At 56.1% G+C, this 17756-nt stretch overlaps 1 protein-coding gene across 4 annotated transcripts in view; it reads right to left on the bottom strand.

The window, feature by feature from the left end:
* Positions 1-8524: 8524 nt before the first annotated feature.
* The window catches only part of NR6A1 (nuclear receptor subfamily 6 group A member 1), a 101986-nt gene continuing 92754 nt past the window's right edge, over positions 8525-17756 (bottom strand). For all 4 annotated transcript variants that reach the window (XM_052816010.1, XM_052816011.1, XM_052816012.1 and 1 more), the window contains 2 exons: positions 17176-17328; positions 8525-16164 (listed from right to left, as the gene is read on the bottom strand). In XM_052816010.1, the coding sequence (XP_052671970.1) occupies positions 16076-16164; positions 17176-17328 (242 nt within the window). In that variant the 3' untranslated portion in view covers positions 8525-16075. The remainder of the gene's footprint in view (positions 16165-17175; positions 17329-17756) is intronic.

The raw sequence follows: 17756 nt of genomic DNA, 5'->3' as shown, positions 1-17756 counted from the left end.
TTCCATGACGGCAGCAGACCGGCACAGCAGCACCCATGCTCCCGGCACGTCCTGTTTATTGGGATGCTCCCAGGCCGGGTGGCCACACACTGCGGCCCAAGCACTTGGCCATGGGGAGCTCGAGGCTCCAGCCCTGAGCTGGGCACTGGAGCTGAACCGGTCCCATCAGGGCCGACCCGCTCGGTCAGGAGACCCTTTGTGGCTGGTGCAGAGCTGCAGTCTGTCCCAGCGCGGGCAGGAGCCAGCTGCCTGCACAGCCCCCCCGGGGGGGGGGGGCTCCGATTCGAGGTGTTTTGATGCTGAGGGAGCTGCAGGAAGGGCAGCGGCACGGGGACCCCGAGGCTGTGGGCGCCTGGAGCTCCTGCACGGCTGGGGGCTGCGCTGCTGGCAGCACCCGGTGAAGAGGAGCCACGGCTGCTGGCCCCACACGGCTCATCCCGCACGGCTGACCCCACGCGGCTTGTCCCGCATGGCTCATCGCACACAGCTCATCCCACACGGCTCATCCCGCGCAGCTCGCCCCACACATCTCATCCCGCACGGTTCATCCCGCCCGGCTCGCCCTACGCGCCCGCTGCCGCCCGCGGGTGCGGTGGGTAGGAAGCGGCGCTGGCAGGGAGAGCGGCAAACAGGAAACGGGCTCGGCGGAGCATCGCTCCAGAGCGACCAGGAATCGAGCCCAGGCTAAGAATAGCAGCAGAGCAGCCCCCGGTGCGGGTCAGCTGCCGCTTGGGCGGGAAGGAGCGCTCCCACCGCCGGCAGACCCCCTTGGCCGTGGCCCCCACACTCGCCGTGAGCTCCCGGGGGAGCTGCCGGGCAGCCATGGAGCAGGACCTGCCGTCCGGGAAGAGGAGCCCAGGAGGGGCCGCGGGTCGGGAGAAGAGCCGAGCAAACCCCACAAGGAACAAAAGCAACTTGGAGCTGAGGGTTGTGGTGCCTGCCGGCGCGGGATGGGGAAGGGTCGTGGGCTCAGCCAGCCCCGGGCGCCACGGGGTCCCAGCCACCTCCCACGCCTGCTCTGGGGTGTGGGCGCTGCCTGCGTTCCCATGGATAACACGCAGCGCTGGGGTGACCGGGACCCCCAGCCACCACGGGCTGGGCTCCCAGAGCCCCTCAGCAGCCAGATCTGTCATTTCTGGGCAGCAGCACGGCTGAGGGGCCAAGGCTATGGCGAGGCCTCGCTCTGCTGCTCGCGGCGTGCAGTCTCCATCCCCGCGCCTGCTGATGGGGACGGGACGGGAAGCGGAGGCCCATGCACCGCTCCGGCTTCCTTGCCAAGCCCTGCCGCATCTTGGGCTCTGGCCTCGGCCGCCACCATGCCGGGGAATGGCGGCAGCGGCCAGGAGACGGGTGGGACCACGGTTCTCCCCACGGACACATACTCACCGCGAGGCGGCTGCGCGCCCTGCTGCGCGTGGGACCGGTGTGGCAGGACAGCCTCGCTCACGCCGCCGGCCAGGAGCTGTGACCCGAGAAGCCTTTGTGGGGTGTTGGGCACCGCTGGCCCGTCTGCAGCGGGCTGGGGGATTTATGGGACCTGTGTCCAGCGGGAAGGTGTCGGGGATCTGGCTGCGCACACGCCGCCCCGGGCAGGACACCGGCCAATCTCCTCCCCATGGGGGCCAGGCTCAGCTGGGATGGACCCACTTCGGTGCCTTATTGGCTTCTGTGGCCACGTGACGGCGCTGAAAAACATCATAATTAGGCTACAAAACGCTGCCCATAAACTAGCATTAGAAAGTGACAGCGGAGATAAGTGGGACCCCCGCGGCAGATAACGCGCCATGGGAGAGAGACCTCGCGGGGAGGTGGGGGGCACCGGCGGGTGGTGGCGAGCGCACCAGCACCCACGGCCACGCTGATTTATGGCCCGGGGCGGGAGGGAGGGGGCCATGGGCGCAGGGCAGGACGCCTCCGGGAGGAGTGCGAGCCCACCGCACCCACCCAGCACCGGGACCTGCAGCGGGGGCCTCCCCAGCCCCCAGGGGTCTCCTCTGCAGGGGAGGGTGGGAGGAGGCTCCTCCACGCATGGGGCCCCATGCCTGGGGTCCCTGCGAGCTCGCGGCGCCCGTGGCCGGCAGCTCCGCATGTGCCGAAACAGCACTCGAAGAAAGCCAGTGCCCCTGGGCTGGGGACACGGTGGGCAGCCAAGCCCCCGGCAGCAGAGGTGTGTTTGCCGTGTGTGTTTCCCCACGCTCCAGCGCCGAGCACGGTCCTGGCCCGCAAGCACCATGTCGGCCACAGGGCTCAGGTTTCCAATCGCCCCGTGAAAACACGAGTGCCGGGGTGAGAGGCCGCGTGTGAGACCTCCCGTCCCGCCAGAGCAGGGATTTGCTCCCGCCGTCGGCCCCACGCTCCGGCCATCCATCACCAAGGCGTCTCCCTGGGTGTTTGCGCGCAGGGTCCCGCTCTTTGCCTTGTCCTGCAGCGACAACAGCCCCGAGGACGGGCCGGCTGCCGCGGCCCTGAGCCCCGTGCCGGCGCGGCGAGGGCTGTGCCGCAGCTCTGCCCCAGCCAGGCGGCTGCTGGCACCCGGGGTGGGACGGCAGGACCCGCCGTCCCAGGCTCAGGGGTCGGGGAAACGCTCGTCCCCCCTCGGCACCAACACAGCCCTGACGCGGCACGACAGTGACGGGAACTGTGGCGTACCCACGCCGAGTGGGGGGGAGCAGGGAGCCCCCCGGTGCTGCGGCCGCGGGGAGAGGAGCGGGAGCGGCGAGCTGCGCAGCCCTGCTTGTTTTTTCCTCACTCTGCAGCTGAAGAGAGGAGAAAAACTAATGAAAACAGAGCTCTGGAAGAAGCGCCAGGCCCGGAGCGGCTTCCGCCCCGATCCCCAGCAATTATCAGCCGCATGCCAGATGTTCCGATGCGATGCCAATGTCAGAGAAAATAAATCTGTGGCAGGTTCAAGGTCCCTGCTGGGCCGGCATGCAGCGGCTCGCGGCTCAGCACCGCACGAGGCGGGGACGGAGCTGCGGGGCGGCCGCGGCCGCTTCCTCCCGCCGGGCATTGTTCCCCCGGGAAGCCCCGGCCTCACGCCGGCCGCTTGCTATTTTTGCAGCAAGGTGCTTTCAGGGGCAAATACGTCCCTGCTGGCCTTGGGCACTTTCCTTTGCACGGGCCCTTGACAAGGCCGCAGCGCAGCTTCTGCAGCGGGCGCGCAGCCCCGGGTCAGGGCCAGTGCACCAGCCGCAGTGCAGCCCGGCAGGTCCCGGCCGGCATCGACGGGAGGGCGGATTTGGGAAGGCCGCTCCGGAGTGACCACCCAGGGGCCGGGCAGAGCCGGCTCCCGGCAGGGCGGGTGCGTGGGCACCCGGCACCAGGGATGCCCAAGCCCGTCTGCAGCGTGGGTGCCAGCTGGATGCCAGCTCCAACAGCAGCGGCAGCAGCAACCTCTTGCCCACGCTCCTGCCCTCCTTCCCCTGCCCGTGCTGGGTTTGCGCTGGGACGTGGGACCAGCGGTGCCCAAGGAGACCCTGGGTACCTCTGGCAGCGCACACCTGCGCAGGCAGGAGCAGCCCAGCACACACGGAACTCGTGCCGAAGGCTGCATGCAGCCCCAGGGGTCCCTGGGGACGGGGGGGGGTGCAGACTGGAGTGACACTTCGGTGGCCACAGCACCCAGGAGGGAAGGACGGGGTGGCCCTGGGCTTCCAGCTGCATGGGTCCCCGGGGATGTGCTGGGGAGGGGACGGCTGCTGTTCAGGGCTGGGGCCGGACCCCGAAGTCGCTGCCCTGCCGCAGAGTTGTCATGGCCAAGGGACCGGCACAGGCTCTGCTTCGTGCTCCTGACGGGCCCAAGCACTGGCACGTCTGTCACCAAAGCCCCGGCTTTTGGTCCAGCGACTGCCCTGCCCCAAATCCCCCTGGCTGGGCCACGGGGCCAGCATGGCCATGGCGCAGCTGGAGCCCACGGAGCCACGCCGCCCGCCGCTGGCCGCAGCCGTGCTTTGGCTCCTTGCTGGTGCGTAGCCTTGATGCTCAGCAAAGCATATCTCCTTCTTGGATTTTATCTCCATCCACTCAGCTTATCGGCAGCGGGGCAGCCCTCCTGCCTGCGCCACGTTCCCGGAGCGTGCCTGCAGCAGGTGTGGTCAGCACTACTGTTTGCCAGATCTCACTGCCTGCACCGCCGGCTGCCCGCAGTCCCTGACTCCGGGGCCCGTGCCGATAATGCGCACGCAGTGAGGACTTTGGCGATAGCGTTCCCGATGACATTACCTTGTCCCCCGCATTCTTCCGATGCCACGCACGCCTTCGCTCAGGGGCGCGGGCAGGCCCAGCACATGGCGGTGTGTGCAGATGGTGCGCAGGCAGCGCTGGGAAGCGCTGGTGGTCTCCTCCCAGGGGGACTCATTGACATATCAGTCACATAGTTCTGCATAATTGGGGCTTGGATGCAGCCTCTCTTTATGTTTCCTCTTGGCAGTTGCCAACAACATGAAGCACTCCTGGGTCAAAATGACAGCCTTTTGTTTACTATTCCTGCTTATGTGCCTCATTTTCTTCAAGGATAAGAGCTCTTTATAGGAATCTTTATTGTGATGAGGTTAGCAGAGAGAAAGATTTCTCTCCAGCTTTCTCTCTCTCTTTCACAGCTGATTAGCGGGGTCGGCCCACAGGGACAGCGACATGGAGCTTGAATCCAGCACCCACCTCAGGGTCCCCCCGGCCACGAGCCGCATCTGCTCCAGCGCTGTCCTATCCTGCCGGCCCCACCAGCACGCAGCCCCGTGCCGGGTGCCCAGGCCGTCCCGCGCCCCTGCGGCATCACTCCCCTCCGGCTCATGGGGGGCTGCAGGGAGGGGATGCCACCAGCCTGAGCAAAGGTGCCATGAAACCCAACCGTGCCCAGGAGCTTGGGCAGGAGCTTACCAGGAACACACATCTCTTGAGCACGCTGTTACCGTGCCGGTGGTGGCGGCCCATCCTTCGTCTGACCTCTGGGGCGGTGATCAACCCTGTCAGAAACACCGAGAACAATTCTTGCACCTGCACTTGGCAAACTGAGACGTGAGACTTGTGATGGTCCAGTAAATGGTGACCCACCAGTCTGCTGCACACAATGGACTGGTTTTCAGGTTTGAGCTCCAGGGGGACAGTGACTGGGCAAGAGATGAGGAGAGGTGTGAGAGCAGTTGGTGACAAGATGTGGAGAAGCTCAGGGAATAGACGTGGTCAGCGATGGACTTCAATGGAAATCCTTCCCCAGCCCTGGAAGACTCCCCACAGGACCATCCCAGCAGATCCTTCACCCATTGCTGGGCTGACACCACTGCTGCAGGCGTGGTGACCCAGCCTCACCTCACAGCCCGGTCCTAGCCAGTGGCCGTGGGGTGACACTCCTGGGAACAGCAACTCTTTTTTAGAGGAAAGCAGCTTACCCTTGAAAGTTACTTTCCGAAGGTCAAGAGTGGGACTGTGACAGAGCAGCCTGACAAACGCATCTCCCAAAGTCCTTGGGCCCGATAATGTATGTCCCATGCAATGTTGACACTAGTGATCCACCAAAGATCAGGTTAACAAGTTTGACGTTAGTGACAGCGTGATTTGTTCAGCGCTGGCTCTGAATTCATAGAGCGGCTGGCCTTCGGTGATAAACTATTGCACTGTGCGCACGAGGCTGTGGCAGTTGTCACCAGCCAGAGCACCGAGATGAAAAGGAAGCAGAGCTCTAATCAAAATACAGTGGTCAGTAGAGGTTGAGCTGAAAATGAAAATGTGCTGGTACTTTTCCCACTCCAGCCCTGCTTTCCAGGCAGCCCTTTGTGCCAGCGCAGGGCACAGGGAGAGGCCGCCCCATCGCCTCTGCACAGCTCCAGCAGCTCCTCTTGCTTGAGTTGAAGGTGAGGACAAACCCATCGCCCCACGTGTGCGAAGCATCCTCTGCGGCTTCCCAGGGAGCCCGCCATTACTGACCTTCAGGGCCCCCTTACAGGGAATAAATCCAGGGCAGTGAGCGTCAAAGCTGCTCGAGCTGCACCGTGGAGGAGGAGAACCCCTGTAAAGAAGAAAAACTAACACAATAGAGAGGGCAGGAGGCATGACAGCGCTTGGCAGAGGAGCGGAGCGGCACGGCTCATGCCGGGATTGAAAGGAGGATGCGATAAACCCTCTACAAGGAGCGGGAAGGGGGTAGGCATGGTGCTGCGGCAGCAAGGGGAGCGGAGCCCCCACGAGCTCAGGGGGAGACAGCCACCCTGGGGCAAGCAGGCTGGCAGGGGCAGAGGCAGAGCAGCTGTGACGTCCATGGGGACGCTGGGGGAGATGGAGCAGGTCTGGGGCCAGCATCAGCAGGGAGCAGTGCCTGGTGTGATGGGGAGCCGGCCGGCCACTCTCCCTCCGCATCGTCCCAGCAGCCCAGGCACTGCTGCAGCCTCTGAGCCCTCCATGTCAAGCACATCTGGCTTCCCCATGGCCACATCGGGGGGAGGAGCAAAGCTTTCCTGGTGGGAAAGGAGCATCTTCTGCAGAAACACCTAGAGAAGGGCTGCTGGACCAATTCCCCCTCCTGAACTCGGTCTTCTCCTCCCTCTCCCCTCTGCTCAGCACATGCTCCCACAACACCCTTGGGAAGGGGACGTGCAGGGACTGCGGGACAGCACGAGGTCACGACACAGGATCCTCCCCAAAAGTGAGCCGTCCTGCTGCAAGCTTGGGACTAGACCTCAGGTGAGGCTGGACGTGCTCAGTGCTGATTTATGGTCTGACATGTTTATTGCATCTGCTGTGAGGCACAACACTCCAGCTTGGGGGGACGGCCACTTCACCTGGCTGCAAATGACTGTCATGGGCTCTGCTAGGTCCTTGGCTTGACTCGAGTTATGGGACAGCTCTTCTGACCATCCCCTGCTCCCCAGACCAAAGCCCCTAACAAGCGGATTTCTGTTGTCTCTGGAGAACAGACACCAGGGAATTTTCTAAGGACAAAAGCCCATTGCAGGAGGACAGCCCTGCCCTCACAGGCGACCTTCATGGATCCCTCTGCTCCACGCAGAACCCAGAGCCACCGAGTCTCTCCTGTAAGCATGACCAGGGGGGGCTGTGCACTTCATCTGCCCGCCCTGCCCAAGGAACCAGCCTTTCCCTGGGGGGACACGCACCCGCCAAGGGGGCTGAGGGCAGAGACCTGGCAGTGCCGCTCCTCAGCCTCCAGAAAGGGACGGCAGAGCCGTGGGTCGGCTCCCCCCGCAGCCGGGGGTCACAGCAAAGGGGCAAGTGATGGAAGGAAAACCCCAAAACTGGCCAGCGAAGGAAAGCAGACTCTCAGCCCACACCCCTCTGCCCTGTGGCTGGGGACAGGCTCTGCCCTACACAAAAACTGCTTATTACAATCCAGCAGCTCCGTGTTCAAACCCAGGAGCTACATCAGTGACAAAACCCTTCAGCTCAGGAGAAATATGGGGAGGGCTGCATCCCTGTGTGCCAGAAGGCAGACACAACTGCTATTTCTCTGCTATAGAACCTCCCATTATTAAAATAAGTGGGGAAAAAAAAATCCTAAATGCTCTTAAGCACAAGAGCTCCTAAACATTAAAAAGGAAGAATTTCCATTTTTATGAGTTTAGCAACGCAGAAAGTGCCAGCAGCCCCGTGGGAGGGAGCAGTGGAGCGCAGGGGCTGGCTGCTCACTTAGAGCCACCTTTGTGGCAGCGCAGCATCTCCCTAAGTGGGCCTTAATGTGTGCTCTTTAATACACACGGAAATGTAAATACGAAAAGTGCTTCTTAGTCTTTTAACATGCACCCACCTCAGTGACATGACAGATCGCTAAATGATTTCTGCAGTTTCTCTCCGGAGCATGCTGGTCAAGGATTTCTGGTGCGTTTGCTTGTTTGGATTATTCCTCCTGCCTGCAGCAGCTGTTGCTGCACGGGTCTTCTTTTGCTGCTGGTGCAAACCCTCCTCCTGCTGCACCCTGCAGCAACGGCAACCCACCCAAATGGCTGCGTGTTCTGGCCATCCCACGGATAGGAACCCCCGGGTGGCACAGCCGGGCCGTGTGTGCCATGGTGGGCACCTCGGGCTGCAATGGTGCAATGACCAAAAGGAGAAAACCCGTCCTCCTGCCTCCTCCTCTGGGACCTGGGCAGGGGAAGGGGACCACCATGAGCCCGTTGCACGGCAAGGCCCAGAAGACCATGCAAAGCTTCACTCTTGCATTGCCCCTGCTCCTGTGTGTGTCCCCCCCCAGCACAGGACCCCCCTCAGCTCCTGCCACACAGGCTCTCCCCAGCCGACCCTGCTTTTAGCAGAGGCTGCTGCCAGTCCACGCTGCTGGCCGCCCAAGGCAGGGATCGTGCCCCCGCCCGAGTCCCCAGCTGCACCAACGGCACCAAGGCCTTCCCCAGACCCACAAATGATTCCAGCCCCCGCTGCTCCACCGCAGGACGGCGGCAGGCAGGGCAGCGCCGCGGCTGCCACCCGGACCAGCGCTGGGTGCCATCGCCCTGATGATGCCTCCCCCGGGAGGGAGAGCCGCTGCCGAAGGGGGAAGGTGCAAGCCAACAGCAGACGCCACCAGTGCAGAACAATTCACATTTATTAGTTCATACAGCTAACACTCGCTAAACATGCGTTCAACACTTATTGGTCACATTTCCACAGGTAGTCAAGTCACAGAGCAGAGCAGCGGAGCAGGGGCAGGTCGGGCTGACACGGACCCGCACCGGTCCCGACGCGCAAGGGGAACCGGCTGTGCCACGGCGCGCCCGAGACGTGCCGGCAGAAACATTCATTTGGTCGTAGCGTAGTGACGGAAAGGCAGCTCCCGAGAGGCGCAGCACGGTGCCCGCTCCTCCTCGGGCGCTGCGGGGCGAGGGCGGCAGCGGCCGGACACGCTCTCCTGCCCCAGCCCCGGCTCTGAGCGTGCCAACGTTCACCGTGTGTCATGCCGAGGCAACATCCTGCTTCCCTGATTTATGCAAGGGATCGTGGGAAAAATGAAGTGTTTTGCTGGGAGAAACCATCACCTGGAATATCAGCGGAAGGACCCGAAGACCGGGACCAAGCCGTCTTGGAAACATCCCGCAAACCAGCCATGGGCAGACACAAGCACATGGCAGCAAACTGGACCCGCTTCTTCCTTGAGCTGCCCAGCACGCTTACGCCCAGGACGTAGGCGCGAGGGCTCTGCGAGGTCCCAAGCTACAAACGCAGCCTCTGCATTGCACCTGCACCAGGACAGAGCTGGAACCAGGCCTGTGGCTTGATGGGCACCAACAAAAACCAAACTGGCGAGAGCCACGTCCTGCCCCACAGCTGCAGGCAGGGGCTGCGCTCCACCGGGAGGGATGCTGGAGCTCAGCCCGTCCCTGCAGCATCGCAGACCTCCACCTCGCTGTGCAGGGACACGTGGCCGCGGCCGCAGCCGCAGGACACTGCCCACGCTGTGAAACAGCGGCTCGGTGCAGCAGTAGCCGCGGCGGTCATTGCCACGGCACATCGGTGCTGGGCGAGAGCACGGCATGCGCAGCCCAACGCCTTCCCACGGGGTCAGGGGTCCAGGTGGGATGCAAAGTCGAAACCATCACCCGCAGGTTGAAATGCCGCGGCGGTAACAGGAACCAAGCTACAACCCACGGGAAGGGAAGCAAAACACCAGCCATCACACCCCCTGTTCTTCGCTGGCAACAAACACTGGCAGTATTTTGTTTTTCACACAATCCCTTTGAGATGATAAACAGGATGTCACACGAGGTAGTTTTGTTATGGAAATTGAGTCAATAATGTTATCAACTATTACAAGACATTTTATAAATTGAAAGAAAACAATGAATCACAAAAGGCTTTGTTAAGGTTGATCGTCATCTGGTTTCAATTTCTGTTTCTTTTTGCCCTTGGGGGCATTTCTTCCACTGAACCATGTTGCTTCTTACATAGACTTGTTAGAGGTCAGCTGCACAGGAGCTCTTTTTTAATTTTTTTTTTTCAAGGGGAAGATATTGCCTGGGTTGGCCTGCCTAGTTTTTTGCAGGGCTGGTTTAAACTCAGATTTGCAGATCCTGGCCAGCGAGACTGCTGGGAAGGTGGCTTTCAGCCCTGCAAACTTTTGCCGACTCTTGCTCAGCGCTGGCACTGCCTGCGGCTGCATCAGGCTGCATGGCACCTTTTGGATACTCCTAGCAGCTGTAACTGAACTAGTTTCACATGTCAGTACCTTTCTCAAGCAGTCTGACTGAATCTACAACCTTACCGACCCATGATGAGAAAGTTGTACTGACTGGAAATTAAGATGCTCTAATTCATAAGCAACAGAGTCCAGAACACTGGGACTGGCTGCCAGGGACATACTGAGAAATTCCCATTTTCCCCTTTGCCACAAGCACTCGAACACATTTAACACCGAAGGCAGAAGGACGAGGTAATGTGCAAATACAGACAAACCTCTCCCAGCCCTAGGAGCTGATGTGCCTTCATCAAAACTCTGAAGTTCCCTAAACGATGGTATTTTACACTTCACCATTTCCCCGTCCAACAGCGCCGGCGAGAAGGAGGGCTGCGCGCCGCAGGGCAGAGGGGCTGCAGCCAGAGAGGAGGCAGGGCAGCCCCGGGGCTGGCGGGTGCTCCCCACAGCCCTGACCAGACCCCCCTGCCTCTCTGCTCTCCCCAAGCCCCTCGGCCACCCGTGCTGCCCTGGGCTCGGCCCCGATCTCCCCATGAGCCCCCCGGACAGAGCGGACCCCCAGCCGCCAGCTCGTGCGAGGGCAAAGCCAGCCGCAGCTCCCCTCGCCACGGCCTTGCGACAGCCCAGATGGCAACGGGCGTCTTCGGGACGCTTCTCCCGTTGGACCACGTCTAAGCCTTCAGTAGGCAAACTTCCCACAAGCCAAACCAAAAGTTTTTCCCCCAAAATCTCCGTATGGGGGCTTTATTCAGCTTCAATGGCTCCTCCAAACAAGTCATGAAAGAAGCAACTGCTGCAACATCAAAACTAGGGTTTCTCTGGGTCACATTTTAAATACTTATCCCTGAGCTTCTGTGTATTGCAAACAACACACCGTGAACCCAGAGAAACGCCACAGCTTGATACTGACATCCTATGTATTACCCTCGATTTACACATCATCTACAACTTAAAAATTAGCTTCATACTTAAACTAGTTCCCCAAGTTTCCCCCTTTCTCCTGCCTTTTATGTGGCAGGGATGATTGCCGCTTATTATCCTGAGAAATAACAACATTTTCACAGACACCGAGCTTCATAGCTTCAAATCAAAACCAAGAAAGAAGAAAGAATGAACGGTAAATAGCACATTCACAGGAGAATCTTTTTTTTTTTTTTTCATTTTTAAAAATGTAGTAAAGATAAAAGAAATTCAAGTTTTTTAAAAAAAGGTTGGTTTGAAGGACAAGACTGAATTTCCTTAACCCAAGGTGGCTGCAGTTCCGTGCAGAAGCCTGAAGAGCAAGGGCAGATTCTGCCGTGCGCAGCAGAGCGAGGGACGGGCAGCGAGCGGCACGCGACGTGAGCTCGAGCCTTTGCATGGGCAACTGCGGGGTGGGGGCACGGCCACCCAGGCATCCCCCGGCGAGCGATGGCAGCCCTGCCGAAACACCGCGGCGCCCGGGAGCCCTGCTCGCTCTGCTGGCGCTGCTCGCTCGAAGCAACACCGCAGCACTAGGAAAATGGGTGTTACTGGGGCAGCAGCTCGCTGGTACCGGTTGCCCTGCAGCTGGCAAGCCGACTGACCACTTTGCACTGATGACCCCGAAAATGCCATGTTCCCCCTTTGGTCTTTGCGTGACGGGAAACGGCAAAAGCTCAGGATTTAAGAATTACAGAAAAATCCAGAGCTGCACCCTGATGACCCAAAGCAAGCAGTGCCGCTGCACAGCACTGCGGGCTAGCAGGCGTGAGATGAGAAAGACGAACGCTGCTGGCATTATTAACAGTTAGAAAGTAGCTAGTGTGTATGTAAAACGGGTAGAGAATTAGCTCCTGCTGCATCAATTTTGCCATGCCCAGACAGAGCCCATCAGTTTTGAGGTACCTGGCATCTCTGAGCATCCTGGTCGTCCCTCCATCCCCCAGCCCTCTCGAGGGGCCGGGCATGCCGAGGACAAGGACTCGCTACTGACACACACAGCGGGGTCAAGGCTCAGCTGACGGGACAGAAGCCTGACCCAAAGGCAGGCAGTGGAAGAAAACCCAGCTGCTTTCAAAAAGCTTTTGTTCAGGTCCTGGGGTCTTCCCACGCGAGCTGCAGCTCAGCCCCATCAGCTGGCAGCAGCAGCTTCTGCTCTGTTCTCTGTACTGGGTGACGAGCTTCAAGCTGCAAAACAGCAGCGAGGATACCTCGGCAGAGTCCCTCTGAATATGTGAGCATGAGCACTTCAAATTTATGTCCCAAATCTCTGTTCAGATTAAAAGTAACTCTTCAGCTTTCCATCTGCACAAATGCTATGAAGGAGAGGAGGGGGTCAGTCAGCCAATTTATCTTTCAAATCGGGGATAAAAATTGACTTGTCATGGCAGAAAATTCTACCAAAGACTATTATTGTTGATTGATTCCTCTATGACAGAAGGTCAGATAAGCAAGAGCAGATAGATACCGAAGATAATGAACTTCCCCCTACTAGCATTAAGCACAAATAAAATATGAGTCCCTGTAAACGGAATGTTACGTGAAGAATGGAACAAAAATTCCAACCTTTCCAGGGTGTCCTTCAAACCAAATTCACAAATACATCTAGTGACTGACCTAACATCTCTATGTCTCTAGCTACATTCCTACCTTCTCATAATACCTGAGTTTGCAATGCAACACATTCACTTTACCCTGTTTAAAAAATACAAGTCATTAGAGGACTTGGTGCAGAAGATATTAAGAATGACTGTCCAGTGAGCTAGATTCTGGTTTGGTATATTAGCTTCTTCCTTACTTGTCAGTTTAGTAAGGCTTTTCTACTCCCTACAACAAATGGGTTATTTGTTAACAGATACTGCTGCCAATCAACCTTTCTAAAATTTGTTTTATACAATAGAAAGTAGAACATTCTTGTCCATTCATCATCATAAATGATTTTAGGTTTTTTGGTGGTGGTGGTACAGCATTAGTCTTGGGAGTCTATTTTGGATAAACACCAAATATCTAACAGATTATTTTTGTTGAGTATTTGGCAATAAGATGACCACTTTTATGTACACTAATTAAAACGAACTCTTAATTCATCAACAGCTTATAATAATTCAGTAACTGTAGAATAAAATTACTCCTATGCAATTTTAACAATTCCTTGAGTGTATAAAACAGCAAGCCAGAAGATAACCCGTAATAAAAAGATCATATCAAGCTATTTGGAAATTAAACTTAAAAGCTGAGAAATACTTTCTAACTTACAAACAGATATACTAAAATCTTCCCATTTACACTTGAGGTATAGGCTGTATGCAGAAGGCTTTCCTGAGAAATACGCGCTTGTCTCATTTTACAGTCAGAAAGTAAATGAGATTTACGGAACCACCTTTGGATTGTGAAGCTCTATCAAGCTGAACTGCTGCTGGGCCCAGCAGCCGTTACCCGTAACATCCTATTTAAATAATGAAAAATGAGCAGCTAGTGGACTTTCACAAAAGGGAAACTGTCAAGCTGGAAGATGCCCAAGCGGGACTGCAAAAGCGGCGAGGCCGCCGTGGGTCCGCGGTCAGCCAGCAGCGGGTCTCCGAGGAGAGGTCTGACCGCAGCGGTCAGCGCCCGGCACACGGCACGGCCGCCGACTAACCGAGAGATGCACCAAGCCGGTGGGTCACAGCATCTCTTGGGCTGCAACCGAGGGAGCACCCGCTGGGGGAAGGGGAAGGAAAGACGACTGTGGTGAATGAGATTTTTCTCCTGTTCACCATCACATTCATCTCTCAGCAGCTCCCATACCTCTGTGCAGTACTCACTTTGTGCCACACAGCTGACATCAGGACAAGAAAAAAGGTAGCAACTGGTCCCTCCTACCCTGAGGGAACAGAAGCTGTTTCCCAAAATATTTTTAAAACAGCATTCAAACACTTGTTGATGAACTCTCTTGCTAAATAAACATCAGATTCATATTTAAGGACACAGGGAAGGAAATCTAGCCAGGGCAACACGGCTGCCTAGGAGAGCTACTGAGTCTCCGAACGTTAATTCTTAATGAAGGAGATAAGAACAAGAGCATCTCATCCAACCTCCCCACCACCACCGTGAGCAGGAAGCCATGAGGTTACTCATGAGAATACCCAAGTTTAGATAAACACCAGCACTTAGCAGTTACTCAAACAGCTAACCAGTTGTCCTTAACAGCTCTGGGCCCCCCACCATAAGAAGGACACAGACCTGTTGGAGTGAGTCCAGAGGAGGGCCATGAAGATGATCAGGGGGCTGGAGCCCCTCTCCTGTGAGGACAGGCTGAGACAGTCGGGGTTGTTCAGCCTGGAGAAGAGAAGGCTCCAGGGAGACCTTACAGCAGCCTTCCAGTACCTAAAGGGGGGCTACAGGAAAGATGGGGAGGGACTTTTTACAAGGGCATGTAGTGATAGGACAAGGGGTAAGGGCTATAGACTGAAAGAGGGTAGATTTAGATTAGATGTAAGGAAGAAGTTCTTCCCGGTGAGGGTGGTGAGGCACTGGAACAGGTTGCCCAGAGAAGTTGTGGCTGCCCCATCCCTGGCAGTGTTCAAGGCCAGGTCGGATGGGGCTTGGAGCAACCCGGTCTAGTGGAAGGTGTCCCTGCCCAGGGCAGGGGGGTTGGAACGAGGTGATCTTTAAGGTCCCTTCCAACCAAAACCATTCTAGGATTCTATGATTAAACCAGTTCTCCATGCAGCGGAGTGGTGTGGAGGTTGCGAGATGGAAAATCCAAGCCTTGCAACACCTAGGACAGAACAGTTTACCAGGTACTGCATTCATACTATTCTTCCTGGTAAGAAGGGATTCCACAAGCAGCAGAACAGTCCTGGCAGAATATGACTATGGATCATGCATTCCCCGAGTCCAGCGGAGAAAGCCATGCCAGAGGACACTGGAGTCCCCTATCCCCGTTACACAGGTCACATTTAACCACAGGGTACGTTAACTGTCCCCACAAACGGGCTGCTTGGGATTGCTGCAATGCAGAAGCCTCCTCAGTAGTCAGATACCACCTTGGAGGAATAGACTAAAAGAGGCAATCCTGCCTCTTCTCTAAGTAGGTTTTTCCTGCTTTTGTGAACCTAAAATGGATGTTAAGGAAGTGACGAGAAATTACTTGCAGTTCTCTAGCAACAAGAGTACCTTTGCGTAACACCAGGAGCCTGCTACCAACTGCAGCAACGCAATTTCAGTCGAACGGACAGGTGTGCAGCAACAGTGAGGGGCCAGCTGGTCAGGCTGGGGTTGGGGACAGAGCCCACTCCTGCAGCTCCCAGGAGGGGACGGGGGCAGCGAGCCCCTCGCAGCTCGGGAGCACTACGATCCCGCTGCGGCGGGATTCGGGGACACCGCAGGAGCTACCACCTGCATCTGAAAACTGCCAGGGGAAAAGAAACCAACTGGCTAGACAGACTTTTCCTTCTTCTCCACTCCCTGCCTTTTTAAAATTATTATTATATTTAAAGGAAAAAAGCTTGGCACTTCTCTAACACCCACTTCTCCAAAATCGTCCATTTGGGATACTAACAGCTCTGTCGGTGCGGTGAGGCCGTTTGCTCTCTACGACAAACGCTTTTGGATACAAATCATGGAAAGAGCAGTGCGCGAACAGCATCTTCTCCTTGAGGTAGTCTTAGTCATCTCAGTCCCCAGCCCCCAAATACAAAAGAACTAACCCTAACAAACACTGTAACATTAAACATCTTCACATTCTGTAAACCGCTGGAGAATGCATCTGCTGCATTCATACAGAACCATGTGCATTGTGTTGAAGATCATACATTCAACTCTGTCGTGAAATAAATATATAGGAAAAAGAGTAAAAAAACAAAAACAAACAAAAAAGATTCTTGCTACAATGGCAGGGACGCCCACCGCCCCATCTCCTGCCTGGATCGCGTTTGCCCCTCTCCCGGGGTGAGCCAGCTCCCTGCCTGAGGCGCAGCGTAAGGCACCGGCCGGGGTGAGCTGGGCTCACTCTTTGCTCACGCTCGTCTTGCAGGAATGTAGAACGGCCTTAAAAAGGAGAGGCAGCTGCTCCAGGGGGACATTCACCATTTTTCCTGGTAAGAAAAAAACCAGAATTAGCAGCCACTCCTGAATCAGATTTCAGAGACACCTAAGCCAGCAACACTGGAGATGGTCTTACCTTGAACCTCTCAGAGAAACAGTTAATCATCCTACTGCTACATTAGACATTTGATATTCATTTGGACACAACAGGATTTATTATTTACTGAATCGAAAGCAAAATAAATGGGCAAAGTCAGATCAAAATGATTTCTCCACAATGGAGCAGTATTTATAGAAACTGGGAAAGACTAAATCCCATCTCTCCTCAAACTCCCTTGTTGATCTCGATGAGTAAATTATGAGAGCTACTCTGTGATCATTATCTAGTTCGTTACAACAGAGTAGGATGAAGCATATGGAGCCTTGACACAGGGAGGCAAGTATCTCCCTTTGCCATAACATTCAGGAACAAACAATGTTTTAGTAACACCAGACCTTGTAGATCTAATTAGTGACACAACTACATTTGAAAATTCACCTGCGGATTTCAGAGGTCCAGATGAGCTGAAACCTGGGGGTTACACTGCAGAACTGCCTGCCACTCTGCTTATCATCTGCTCCTAATTAAGCGGCATTTCAGGGATCCGTCTGTTTCTTATGAGAAAACTACTCAAGCCAGGATTACACCCTTTTGAGACAAAATGCCTCTGAGTTGGGATTGCAAGGGCGAAAATAAAACAAGAACCTGACCAAAGTACTTAAAGGGTGGCAGGTCAGAGCAAGGCACGTCTTCTTGGGAGCAGGGGACTCGGGAGCGACACGTAACGCCACGTCCGCCAGCGTCACAGGGACAACTTGCAAAGAGCCAGTCTGGCTGTGTGAGCTAGGGGTGATGGGACATCGGCTTAAAGGTGAGAGAGAAGCTTCGATAGAAAAAGATCCCACACAAACATACTCCACCAAAGTCAACAGGAATTTCACTGTTATAAATTAGTTTTCTTTTAAAAACCAATTTCGTAACTTGCACACAATCTCAGTGGGAGAGGAGCTCAAAAAGTTACCTGCAATATATCGTATCTCTGGCAAACACATCATTAAATCCGGAAAACGGTTTGGCTGGTGTGGGTATTTGTACTCCGTGAAGTCCTGGCAAACATACCAATACCGCTTATTCAGCTGCTCCAGTTGGGATGCGTTAGTCAGACCCCTGATGTCTGAAAGCGAATACAATTAGAGTAATGAAAACATGATGAAAACATCCTAGAAAAGCAGCAGACTCACACTTATTGCCATTTCTTCAGCAAAGACAAACTGACTGCTAAAACTCTAAGCTGAGTCCCTGCTTTGGAGACTGGCTTCGAGTGCCCAGCTGGACAAATACTAAAACTCCTGTCTCCCCTCCCAGTGTGCCTGCATCACAGATGCGCCTTTACACGCGTGTCTGGGTACAGGATTTCCTTCCACAGAAGACCAGGATGAGAATAGCTAATGTCCTAAGCTGCTCATCCGCAGAGCTCAATGGATGCTCTTGGAGATAACAGCTCCAGCAACCTTAAATCCCCGCCTGCCTGGTGTAAAGCAGCTGTATGTCAAGGTTTAGTCCTCACAGCGGATTCAGCGTAATACTTCCTCAGACACAAAC

Source organism: Harpia harpyja, chromosome 19, assembly GCF_026419915.1.
Source record: "Harpia harpyja isolate bHarHar1 chromosome 19, bHarHar1 primary haplotype, whole genome shotgun sequence".
In the NCBI taxonomy this organism is placed as follows: domain Eukaryota; kingdom Metazoa; phylum Chordata; class Aves; order Accipitriformes; family Accipitridae; genus Harpia; species Harpia harpyja.
The sequence above is the reverse complement of the archived record's forward strand: the minus strand, read 5'-3'. Positions and strand labels throughout refer to the sequence as shown.